Below are 11911 nucleotides of genomic sequence, written 5' to 3'. Positions count from 1 at the left end.
AAATAAAAGCAAATCTTTACCACAAAAGAACAGTAAAAATAAGTACAAAATTAAATAGATTTTAAAAAATTAAACTATGGAAATAAAAAACGTAAATCGATATATACATAAATACAATATCAATGTATTTATATTTCAAATTATTTGTATTATTTATTTTATATTTGGTTTTATTTTCGCTTGTATTTGTTATTTTGACCGTTTCTGTCGTCCATAAATGTACTACAGTACATAATAATTATTATAATTATATTATGCTTAAGCTCATTCTAGTGGTATGCGAAAAAATCGCTGTCAACACACTAATGCTAAAAATGCTACTGTACAGTCCAAAACAATTCCATGCTATGTGTTTATTTTCAAACTTGTGTGGCATTTACATTTTACTTTTGAGAGCGATACATTTTGAGTAAGTACCGTCTCGGAGCCGTTAGATGTCGCTAACGCAACCACATCCTTGTACGCCAACCTCTTACAAGAAAAGAGGAAGAAACTTTCGGCCATAGTCGTGAGTTCTCGGCTCCTCGGCCTTTTTCGGCTCTTTCCGGACATCCGCTCGTTCCAGGCCGACTCTCGCTGTCGTCGTAGCCTTCGTCCTCCTCTCGGTGTTGTTGTTCTCGGTGACGCGACGGAGGTGTAGCCTGACGCGGTCTCTTACGTGTCGGTCTGAATAAAAGTGGAGCTCCGTAGACCCGGGAGTGACGAAGCGAGTCTGTGTTGGTAAGAGGATACGCATCCGATCTTTGCTAGACAGTGAGATGGCTGCCCGCAACGTTTATTTGCGGCTTGTATCTGCACAACGCCAACAAAGAAATCATGGCGGCGGCGTTGCAGAGGCTCACTAAAATGAGTCAGTCGTTGCAATGTTCGGAAGAAAAAAAAAAAAAAAGTCAGACTTAGATGGAGACTGGGTTGCATTGAATAAAATTAAAGAAAAGGGAGAGAGAAAATGAATGACACCTTTGGACTAAGTCACAGAAGCAGTTTGTCTGATACATTTGAGTAAATAAATGGTTTGGAATCAACTTGAAGCATATAAACTGTGTGGTACACAGTTATAGAATTTTCCCTCGCAAAACCTTCAATGCATGCAACTTTGCACTTTTAAATCACATGAACGCATGTTGAATTTATTAGCGAAACCGCAGTTTAAACTGAGCACTGACGACCCACAGCGGGATTGCGACGTAAAGCAAACAGTCTTATTTAAAGCGGAATTAAAATTGAAAACCCTATTAGCTTGTTAGCATGCTAGCCTAGCAATGTTGGGCGCGATGGCGAGCGGCAAGCTACATGCGGTATTTCTGTACACAACCAAGACATACGACAATTGACATCGATTAGACTCCGATGGCCACTCATCGTGATTGTAACTTTTTTGCAATGTTATTTTTTTTACTGCGTTTAAATGAAATACGTGCTCGCGTGTGGAGAAAGCCACACCCTCCTTTGGGGATGCAGGAGTTTTCAAACTGAGAGCGACTTTTTGATGACGAATTAATGCTAAAATCTACCTTATCTTATCTTATCTACTTATCTTGAATAATGCTATTTTTTATTGGTTATTATTGAAAATTAAGGCAACCCCACAGTAATTAAATAACATCTAATAGACAATGCTACACCTCTATAAATCGCTGCCAGTGTTTACATTTTCAGCCGTTCATATTTACAACATTCCTAGAAATTCACAATGACCCGTAACTAGTACGCCATTTTTAGAACAGGCCTGCAGGCTATTCTCGGGGTCCTCACCACATCGGTGACCCCTGCCTTAGATATTGTCGAGGTAAAGCTGATGAACACGATTTGATGCCGACGTTCATTCGACACGTTTCTGTCATTGTGCAGATTTTTAAATGACAATGGAAGCTTGTGCCGATACACAATCAAGTGGTGAAACGGGTGTGAAACAGGAGTCTGAGAGTGGCCTGGCCCAGGTAACCACATCACACCCATAGTTGAGAATGTCTCGTTTCACTGCAGAGTTTACATCCGGACGGGTTGTCCTGCTTGTAGGCTTCCATTGCATCGAGCCAGGCGACGTCCAGCGGTACTACCGTGGCCTTAGTGCAGTTGCCCAACGGCCAAACCGTCCAAGTGCACGGGGTGATCCAAGCGGCCCAGCCTTCGGTCATCCAGTCCCCTCAGGTCCAGACAGTTCAGGTGTGCATCGGTTAAGTGATGTCCCCAAAAAAACTAAAATAGCTTATGTGTACAATGTATTTGTTGTCTCCCCTGCAAAGATTTCAACGGTTGCTGAGAGCGAAGACTCTCAGGAGTCTGTCGACAGCGTCACAGATTCTCAGAAGAGGAGAGAGATCCTGTCCAGACGACCTTCGTACAGGTTTGTTGTTTTGTAGTACTTTTCCCAGAACATTGTTGCAATTTTTTTTTTTTTTTTGGATGTATCACGTTGTAGTGGTAGGGCTGAAAGATTACCGTTTTTTTCCATGTATAATGCGCCCCCGTGTATAATACGCACCCTAAAAATGGCATGTCGATGCTGGAAAAAAGCCTGTACCCATGTATAATACGCACCCAAATTTTGACTCCTACTTAAGTCCGTGAAGGTAAAATTATTTCAGAAAAAAGATCATCTTTGGGAACAAGCGGATGTTATTCTGCCGGTCAGTATCACTGCGCATGCGCTAGCAAACTCGATAGCAAAGAAATGTTTCGGATTTGTGTAGGGTACATTGTGACAGCAAACGAGCAGGTGATCGAGCAAGCGTCTGATACGAGAGCATTGTGTTCGTATGGAGCGTGTTTGACGTGAACAGCAGAGAAGAAAGCGCATCTGTAATGGCGGCCTCTGTATCATATCCGGATTAAAAAAATATATATATTTTTTTTTTGTACCCATGTATAATGCGCACCCCAGATTTTAGGACAATTAATTAGTTACATTTTGCGCATTATACATGGAAAAAAACGGTAATTGGATTCAAATTGACATCCCAATGGAGTGTAATGCAATTTTTAAGTCACAAAGGCTGCAATTTGGTGGGGTTGTGTAAAAAAAAATGGCCTCATTTTGGTAGGTCAGTAGGTGTTATTTTTTTATTTTTATTTTTTATTTTTTTTATATATTGTCTACTTGACAAGATGACTGTTGAAAAATGTCAGTTTGTGATTTTACATTGTTGTAATATGATTTCAGCCCTACTCGATAATCACGCCCGTCTGCTTTTTCTTTGTCAGGAAAATCCTAAACGACTTATCATCAGACGCTCCGGCCGTTCCGTGCATCGAGGAAGAAAAGTCAGAAGACGACTCGGGTTCGGCCATCACCACCGTCACCATGCCCACGCCCATCTACCAAACCAGCAGCGGCCAGTACAGTATGTTGCTTTGCCCACTGGCAGCTTGTCATGTGGCCAAGAAAAAGAAATCTGACGTTTCTCACTTACCTCGCAGTCGCCATCACTCAAGGAGGGGCCATCCAGTTGGCCAATAACGGGACCGACGGCGTTCAGGGTCTGCAAGCTCTCACCATGACCAATGCTACCACGGGCCAACCCGGAACCACCATCCTGCAATACGCCCAGACCAGTGATGGCCAGCAGATTCTGTTGCCTAGCAACCAGGTGGTTGTACAAGGTAAAGAAAAGATGGCGAGCAGAGTTTCGTTGGCTTTGATCTTAGTTACCATCGACCTCCTGTCCTTCAGCCGCCTCCGGAGACGTTCAGGCCTATCAGATCCGCACAGGGCCCACCAGCGCCATCGCCCCCGGGGTTGTCATGGCGACCTCGCCCGCATTGGGCACGGGGACGGGAACAGAGGAAGTCACGCGTAAACGAGAGGTGCGCCTGATGAAAAACAGGTAGGTTGCCGATCATCCGCCACGACGACAGTCCCACGATTAAAAGCAGATATTGAGAAATGTCTTCTCGTCCAGGGAGGCCGCCCGCGAGTGTCGCAGGAAGAAGAAGGAGTACGTCAAGTGTTTGGAGAATCGCGTGGCCGTGCTGGAGAACCAGAACAAAACCCTCATCGAGGAACTCAAAGCCCTCAAAGACTTGTACTGCCACAAATCCGAGTAGGCCCGGCGTCAAACGCCCGCCGACTGTACAGAGACTCAGCCCGAGAGCCATGCGTACGGATGCCACGCTAACTTTTCTAATTGTTTCGCTTTGTACAAAAAAAAAAAAAAAATTGGAAAAAAAACTGCAAGACATGTATGTGGCCCAGTAGGCAAAGTTAACCGCCAAGTACTAAGTTAGCGTTCCGTTCCCTTGACGTCGTGATGAGTGGATTTGTCCTCAAAAGGAGCGCCCTGAAATTGGCCAAAGGAAGGGATGCCGTCGCCGAGGCTTGACCAGGAGGCGGAGCTACAAGATGTCATCGGCACCTAGTGATCCAACAGTCGCCCCCTCCCTGCTGAAGACAAGTGATTTGACGCCGCGGCTGAATTCGCAGCCTGGGTTGGATCTTTGTTTCTGCTCTCCTCCTTGGCTCACTTCGCCTTGCTCGGCAAACATTAACGCTTACGGATCAGGTTGATTTTTATTTTATTTTTCTTAATTGGCGTTTGGTCTCTAACCTTATAACTGCAGGGTCATTATTTTTTGTTTATTTTTACCAGTTTTTTAAGATAAACTGGAGCTCCACCAATCTGTTTGCAATAAACAAGGGCCTTTTTTTTAGACCTGGAGTGAGAAAGGAAGGAGAAAAGGGGAGAAAGGTAAATTGACACAAAGCGGCGCATATGTCATCCTCGTATTATGAAAAGCTTTTTGTATTGTGGCTTTTAACCGAACCCTTTCTGATGTCATTATTTTCTTAAAATAAAAACCAAAAATAATGAGCCCTGCTTACAACTTATGCAATAGATACTTGGTCACAGATGGCCTGTGATGTATTTGAACTTGTCAAGCTTAAAGGGAAATCTAAGAAGGTTCATTTAGTAAGATGAGGTTGTGTACAGTATGCACTTTTCCTTGCTGAAACAATCCAAGATATAGTTGTAAGTTGTGACAAAAATGATATTGCAAATCCAAACAGATTTTTCCCAGCTTTGACTTGACTTCCCATTTACCTGCTAGTACATAGTTTGGATTTGAAATATATATTTTTCACACCATGTATTTGACATTCGAACAGGAAGCACCAGGGCAACTTAAAGCAGTAATTTGATTGTTTTTTAGGGAGGGGGGTGTTATTTTAATATTCAGATCAGACCATAAGGTGTGTTGCACATGGTAGTTGACTGTTGTTGGTCAAACATTCTGCTAGCGCACCCAGCCGAGAAGGCTATTTTCTTTTTAGCTATAATGTATAATGAGACTTTGTTATATTTCATCTGGCTTTTCATTTATTTTCTTAATGTCTGCACCAACTTGTATGATACATTACGTTAGAGCTGTTACATTTCGGCAGCTGTTAATAAAAGTGTTTCTGATAAGCTTGGATTTCAAAATAATACATTTATTTCAAGTAATCATAAATCACTCCTGGGTCGACGCTTCTGAGCTTTATATATATGAATGTCCTTGTCGTTGTCATAGTGAACCTCCTCGACGGTGAACCGCTCCTTCAGCATATTTAAAAAATCGCTATCTCGTTCGTAGCGGATCCTGCAAGCCAGCAGCACCACGGTGGAATCCGCACATAAGTGCTCAAGTGTCTCTATCAGCGGCACAAACGTGTCCTCCAGGTAAACAATGTCTGCTCCCAAGACTAGATCGAAGCCCCCAGCTGGGAAGCGGGCCAGCCCCTCGCCCCAAGACAGTTCAGACACCACCACAGATTCCCGGAGGTCAGGTGGCAGGTTGGATTTGACATTGGAAGAAAGGAAGTCCAGAGCACACTTTCTGTCAGTGACGGTCACTTTGGCACCTGGGAAGTCAACAAAGTCACATTTGTGCAAAGTGTAAAGGGGATTGTTAATTGTTTAATTGTTAGGTAATTACCTAACAGGGCTGCAACGATGCCCACGAGTCCGGTGCCGGCTCCCAGCTCAATGGACACTTTTCCCTTGAGATCCACATGACCCAGCTCCAAGTACATACACAACACAACGGCCTGCAAAAAAAAAAAAAAATGCATGAGCATAAATTTAAGCAACATGATCAATTTAAGCTGTTAAGGTCACTGACCGCATCCCACACAACTGCTGCTACTCCAAGTTTCCTCCAATCCTGGGCTATGTTGATCTCATGGCTGGCGAAATAAAAACGCGATGATGAGTTTTGGAGTTTGGAAAGCGCTGGCACCACATTCTCTACATACGGAACCAGAGCCATGACTCTGGTAGAAACATTAAATGTTCAACTATAATAAGAAATCATTTCCGCTAATTTTCCACTTCCGGTGAAGATAAACAAGGTGTACTCTTGCAATGCTGCCCTCTATTGATGGATATTGTCACTACAATTACAATGCTGTACGTACTGTTTCCTTTTCGCTATCAAGTTTGTAAAAGTATATGATCACTTTTATTTATTAACATCACACCCATCGTCGACTCACGTTAATCTAGAAATCGCTACTTGCTTGATTTATACTGACTTTTTTTAAAATCTCATTCTAAATTACATTATAATGTTTGCCATTATTGATTATGTGAGTCCCTCCTGAAACATATTTCTGTCATACAATACAAAGAAAATATGTTTTTATTATTAATATTTTCATGCAAATCTCGAGCGCTCTTTTATTTTGAAAAGCAATTTCCCGGATATGGCGTAACATACGCGCTGACGAACGATAGGTCCGCAAGTATGTGCAGAAATGCGAGCTAACGTGGGACAACGCTTAAAAAATATATACTTTATTTCTTTGATCAATCTCAATTGAGCGTCGTTGTTTTTTGTTGTTTATTTGTTTTTCAATGCATCTTCACTCCACCATGGCTTTTGATTGAGGCGGAGTTTTGATAGCCAGTGAATTTATAGTGACGTCGTGGATTGGATTGGGATGCGGAAGCTAGCCGGACAGCTACAAGAGAACGCCGTGACTTTGTGTTTTTAATCTCTGCTAAGTAAGATGACCGGACGTATTTTACAATATTAAACTTTTTGCACCCAAGCCATCTAAAAATGCAACCGTGCGACGCACACGCCCCGGACATGTCAGCTGTTCAAGACATGTCTGGTTTGTTTGCATATTTGTTCAACACAGTCCAACACCCTTCTTCTCTGAAGCCAAGACACCTTTCGCCGCAAAGCCTTGCACGCCGGCTTTACATACTTACACCTAGTCTAACTTAAAAGAGACTAGTTGTGGATACCGCTTGAGTTAAGAAACAGACTACACACTGACAAGGTGCACCCTGCAGCTCCAATTTATTGTAAAGTCCATGGAGAAATAAGCTATGGGTGGCTCGGTGTCCTGCTGCATCTCTCCAAGAGAGAGTCCGAAGAACCACAGGATAGAGCTGGAGCTGGAGGAATGTCCTTTCACTGCAGAGGATGTGAGTGAAGACACTGGAACCTACCTGCAACACATCAGTGACAGAGAGCTCCCTGACGGTGAGAGAAATGCACCGTCCTCTGGACTATACAGAATTGATTTGGATCAACTTGACTCACTTTCAGAACTGGCACATGAGGCAAACCCGTCGGACCACCCGAGAGCCACCACCCTGTTCCTGAACAAGTCTCAGACGGATGGTGAGCCTTTCTCCGTCGCTATTATTATTCACTTGTAAGTCACCGAAATGTTCTCGTTTTTGAATTTAGTGCGAGAGAAAAGGAAAAGCAACTACATGAACAATGTGAGTTTGGAAAAGATCTACTCACAAGTGATCACGAGGTTCCTCACGCTAAACCTCGCCGTTTACTTCAGGTGTCTCCTGGCCTTGTGATGAGGAAGTACAGCTCCTGCTCTACAATCTTCCTCGATGACAGCACAGTCAGCCAGCCGAACCTCAAGAACACCATCAAATGGTACACATGGCAAATATGGGAGATGTTCGTAGCTATCAGATTCGAAAGTTGAGCAGCAGAGCGAATTATTTGACCCTGCTGCCTTGTCACTAATTGTTGGGCGACAGCAGGTACCGTAAATTCCGGACTATAAGCCGCGACTTTTTTCCAAAATTTTGAACCCCTGCGGCTTATAGTCAGGTGCGGCTTATATAAGGATTTTTTTTGTGATTTTTGTGATGACTTGATCACTTTTATACACTGCGGTATCTTGAAGAAAAAAACAACAACAAAAATACTATTTTGAAACACTACTATGGCTGCTGCTTATTCTGGCTGTGTTGCTTGTGACTATTATGAGCTTTAGTAGGAATGCACGCTAGGTGACCTGCGTCAAAGGGCTCTAAACCCTTCGTCACAGGCAGTGTTTAGAAAGACATGTTAAAGTATGTTATTAAAACTTTAGAAAGGCTTTCTGTGAACGGTCTTTCTTTGTAAAAAACCGCGTGCACGTGCGGCTTATAGTCCGGTGCAGTTTATATAAGAAAAAAACTAAAATATCCCCCAATTTTAGCTGGTGCGGCTTATAGTCCGGTGCGGCTTATAGTCCGGAATTTACGGTAGACTCCAAAAAATACAAACCAGAAAAAAATATATACAATTTGAATACTTTAAAACATCTCCTTCCATCTGTGACGCACATCTCAAACTGATGTCCTTCTCTTTTTGTTCCAGTGTGGCCTTGGCTATTTACTATCACATCAAAAACAGGTCAGATTGCTTTTCTTATTTACCTAATAAAGTGTCATTTATGTTTTCATTGATATCATCAGTGAGTCAGCAAGACAGCAAATGTTGGTTTTAGCTAATAAGGTAGACTAATTAGCACACTGTAAAATTCACTAACTAGTTGCTGGGTTTTTTTGTGGCTGTGAGAAAAATAAAAAAATATATCACTTTAATTGTTGGTTCTCTCCCACTGCAGGGATTCCAGCCGCACACTGGACATATTTGATGAGAAGAAACACCCGCTGTCGGTGAGACGATTGGATTCTCTCCGGTTTTGGCTTCTAACTGACTTTTTCTGTCTCCCTAGCGGCAAAAAGTTGCCGACGACTACTTTGCAGTGAACCCCGAGCACAAGCTCATCTACCGCTTCATCCGCACGCTCTTCAGCTCTGCCCAGCTGACCGCCGAGTGCGCCATTGTGACACTGGTGAGTTCGTGAAATTAAGATGAGTCAATCAAATGAAATGCCAAAAGTTAAATAGACATTTTCATCCAAATGTATTTGTAATCAAATACCGTATTGGCCCGAATATAGGACGACCCTGATAATAAGACGACCCCCTCTTTTTCAAGACTCAAGTTTGAAAAAAGACTTTTTGCACACCAAATTTAATTTTTATACAGAAAATAATTACAGTACTTCTGAAACAAATGATTATAACAATATATGCGAGAGAAAAAGCATGTTATTTTGCCTCATTCAAATCATGGCAAAACTGTCTATCACATCTTAATATCTGAACATTTAAATATGTAAACTAAAGTGCAATCACATTTGTAAATGAATGGCTTCTGTTTTTTCCATTTTCTGTTATCTCTTCTCTTATTTTCTTCTTTTCTTTCTTCTGACCACTATTTTTTATTTTTCTTGTTTGTGCTACCGGTATTTTTATTGGGGAGTTAAGTTCAGCATTCGCTTTAAAGATATCTGGCGCCAACTAGCGTTGTAAATGGGTATAACGTCTAGATCCCGAATGTAAGACCACCCCCACTTTTATTCTTATCTTATTTCAATGCAAAAAACACAGTCTTATATTCGGGGCAATACGGTAAATAGTTTTGCTTGTGTGTTTTCTTTCATGCACAAGATACAGTTTTGATCAGCCATTAACAGCATTTTTTTTTTTTTTTAAAAACAGGAAGTGATATTTACAATATTGCCATCCATTGCTGATGTTGCTCATATTCATCTTTATGTTCATATTAAAGAGAACATGACTAAGTACAGTACCTTGTGGAACACCAGTCCATACATTTGATTCAACTGGACTCATTATTTACTTGAGCAAAGACCGATAAGGATGATATCTTCTTCTCACAGGTGTACTTGGAGCGGCTGCTAACTTACGCAGAGCTGGACATCTGTCCTTCCAACTGGAAGCGTCTTGTTTTAGGTGCCATCCTGCTGGCCTCCAAAGTCTGGGACGACCAGGCGGTTTGGAATGTGGACTACTGCCAGATCCTCAAAGACATCGCTGTGGAGGACATGTGAGTGTTGTGAGCAAAAATAGAGCCCTTAATCTTTTCTAAATATTTTTTTTTTTTCAGGAATGAGATGGAGCGTCACTTCCTTGAGTTGCTCCAGTTCAACATCAACGTTCCGGGCAGTGTCTACGCTAAATACTACTTTGACTTGCGCTCGCTCGCCGATGACAACAACTTCGGTTTCCTCTTGGAGCCGCTCAGCAACAAGCGGGCTCAAAAGTTGGAGGTGAGTCACTTTGTCACGTGTCTCCATGTGTTCCTCACAGGCTTGCGACGTTGTCTTCAGGCCATCTCAAGGCTATGTGAGGACCGCTACAAGAACCTGAGCAAAACCTGTTTGCGGAAGTCCCTCAGTGCAGACAACTTGGGTGCTGTCAAGAGCACAAAGGCGATATTGTCTTAATTTGGAACCCGGGCTACCATCCGAAACTGGAACTCTTAAGTTTGAAATGAAAATACTTTGCAGATGGACATTTCAAAGTGTCTCCACAAACTTTTGGATGCGACCCTGTGGTGTTGTTCCTCGCACGGAGACCAAATTAGATTTTGCTTTGCTTACTATGTAGGCTATTTCTGCTGAAATGGAAGAGATTTTATTCAACTAAAATAAAATCAAGTACTCTAGTTGTTGTTGTTATTTGTTGGGGCTAAAAGATACAATTACAATTTCCTAAAATTGTTCGCTGGAAAGTCCCCAGGAATAAAATTTTCACCAGAGTCCTTTCATCCAGCAAAGCTTCCTTTTATGCGTCCTGTTTCCAAATTGCACGACGTGTTTGCCTCCACAGGGGGGCACTGTTGCACTGCTGACATTTCAACTGCACCTCCGCAAAGGAAAAAAGGGAGTCTTGCCAACAAATTTATTTCACAAAAAGTAAATATAAAATATATCTATATAAGCATTATGCATTAACTTGGGGGAAATACTCTTTTTTTTTTTTGATGTGTAATTTTTGGTGGTCTTTTTTAAATGTGCAGTTTTCTGGAATAATCTAAAGTGCAACTCTATTTATTAGTCCTGCATGAACGCAAATGACTAAAACTTCTCGAAGCACTTCCGGTTCTGACGGAGCTTGACCAGAAACAAAACACCTGCAGGAACATTCAGAATCTGCAATGCTTTTTTTGGTTCTACACAAGATGTCTTCAAGAGCTACCAACGAACCCTATAATACGTATAAATAATAGACATTAACTTTTGTTTGGAAAAAGAAAAGTTTAGCAGATCAGGTATGTTTTTTGTCTTTGACGCAAAATAACAAACATGTCCGTCCGTTCATTTCATTCCCAAACTAAATGTAATGTGAAATCTTAATTTTGTACGTGCGTTGTGCTTTTCTTGTAGGCCTCACACTTCTAGTGTGGCTCCATTAATCTCTCAGCATCATGAGACTTGACCGAACTCATCAAGCTGCCTCCCGGGGGAGTCTCACCATTTACCCTCTTGTTCAGGTCAATCTTTACAGAGAAGGTGAGAGAATTGTCATACATCAAAACCACGCAGATGACCTCCCAAATATCTCGCCAGTTCACATTTAGCATCTGTAGACTCTTTAGATTACGTCATGAAGTCAAAACCAATTTTTAAAAATTTGAAACTACATCACATCGGATTATTTTACAAAATGGCTGTGCTGTATTTTAAAATAAACCTACTCATTAGCCACTTTTAACGTATCAAATCTTAATCTCGGGGTTTATTGCGCAAACTTTTGAGTTCCATCAGCAAACGTTCTAAGAGCTGCAGTGATCTGACCCACCAGCA

At 41.9% G+C, this 11911-nt stretch overlaps 3 protein-coding genes across 5 annotated transcripts; 2 read left to right on the top strand and 1 right to left on the bottom strand.

Annotated features, from left to right (window-relative positions):
• Positions 1–556: 556 nt before the first annotated feature.
• On the top strand, positions 557–5408 carry LOC133149959 (cyclic AMP-responsive element-binding protein 1-like). The gene is made up of 8 exons (XM_061272197.1): positions 557–720; positions 1852–1940; positions 2020–2166; positions 2247–2347; positions 3205–3344; positions 3421–3603; positions 3674–3827; positions 3903–5408. Exons 2-8 carry the CDS (start codon positions 1860–1862, stop codon positions 4045–4047), a joined length of 951 nt encoding a protein of 316 aa, XP_061128181.1. The 5' UTR covers positions 557–720; positions 1852–1859; the 3' UTR covers positions 4048–5408.
• On the bottom strand, positions 5144–6329 carry mettl21a (methyltransferase 21A, HSPA lysine). The gene is made up of 3 exons (XM_061272198.1): positions 6103–6329; positions 5917–6028; positions 5144–5842 (listed from the first exon to the last, which is right to left on the bottom strand). Exons 1-3 carry the CDS (start codon positions 6247–6249, stop codon positions 5445–5447), a joined length of 657 nt encoding a protein of 218 aa, XP_061128182.1. The 5' UTR covers positions 6250–6329; the 3' UTR covers positions 5144–5444.
• A 356-nt stretch (positions 6330–6685) lies between these two features.
• LOC133150126 (cyclin-Y-like protein 1) lies at positions 6686–10770 on the top strand. Of its 3 annotated transcripts, XM_061272442.1 has the most exons (10): positions 6686–7476; positions 7543–7617; positions 7687–7721; positions 7793–7893; positions 8608–8643; positions 8858–8909; positions 8969–9088; positions 9983–10149; positions 10210–10372; positions 10433–10770. In XM_061272442.1, exons 1-10 carry the CDS (start codon positions 7320–7322, stop codon positions 10547–10549), a joined length of 1023 nt encoding a protein of 340 aa, XP_061128426.1. In that variant the 5' UTR covers positions 6686–7319; the 3' UTR covers positions 10550–10770. The 3 variants fall into 3 exon arrangements, with proteins under 3 accessions (XP_061128426.1, XP_061128425.1, XP_061128424.1); XM_061272441.1 differs by having other exon boundaries at positions 10210–10770; XM_061272440.1 differs by having other exon boundaries at positions 6686–7617.
• The last annotated feature ends 1141 nt before the right edge of the window (positions 10771–11911 follow it).

The sequence above is a fragment of the Syngnathus typhle genome, linkage group LG2 (assembly GCF_033458585.1).
Source record: "Syngnathus typhle isolate RoL2023-S1 ecotype Sweden linkage group LG2, RoL_Styp_1.0, whole genome shotgun sequence".
NCBI lineage: Eukaryota > Metazoa > Chordata > Actinopteri > Syngnathiformes > Syngnathidae > Syngnathus > Syngnathus typhle.
This window is presented reverse-complemented; position numbering and strand designations above follow the sequence as displayed.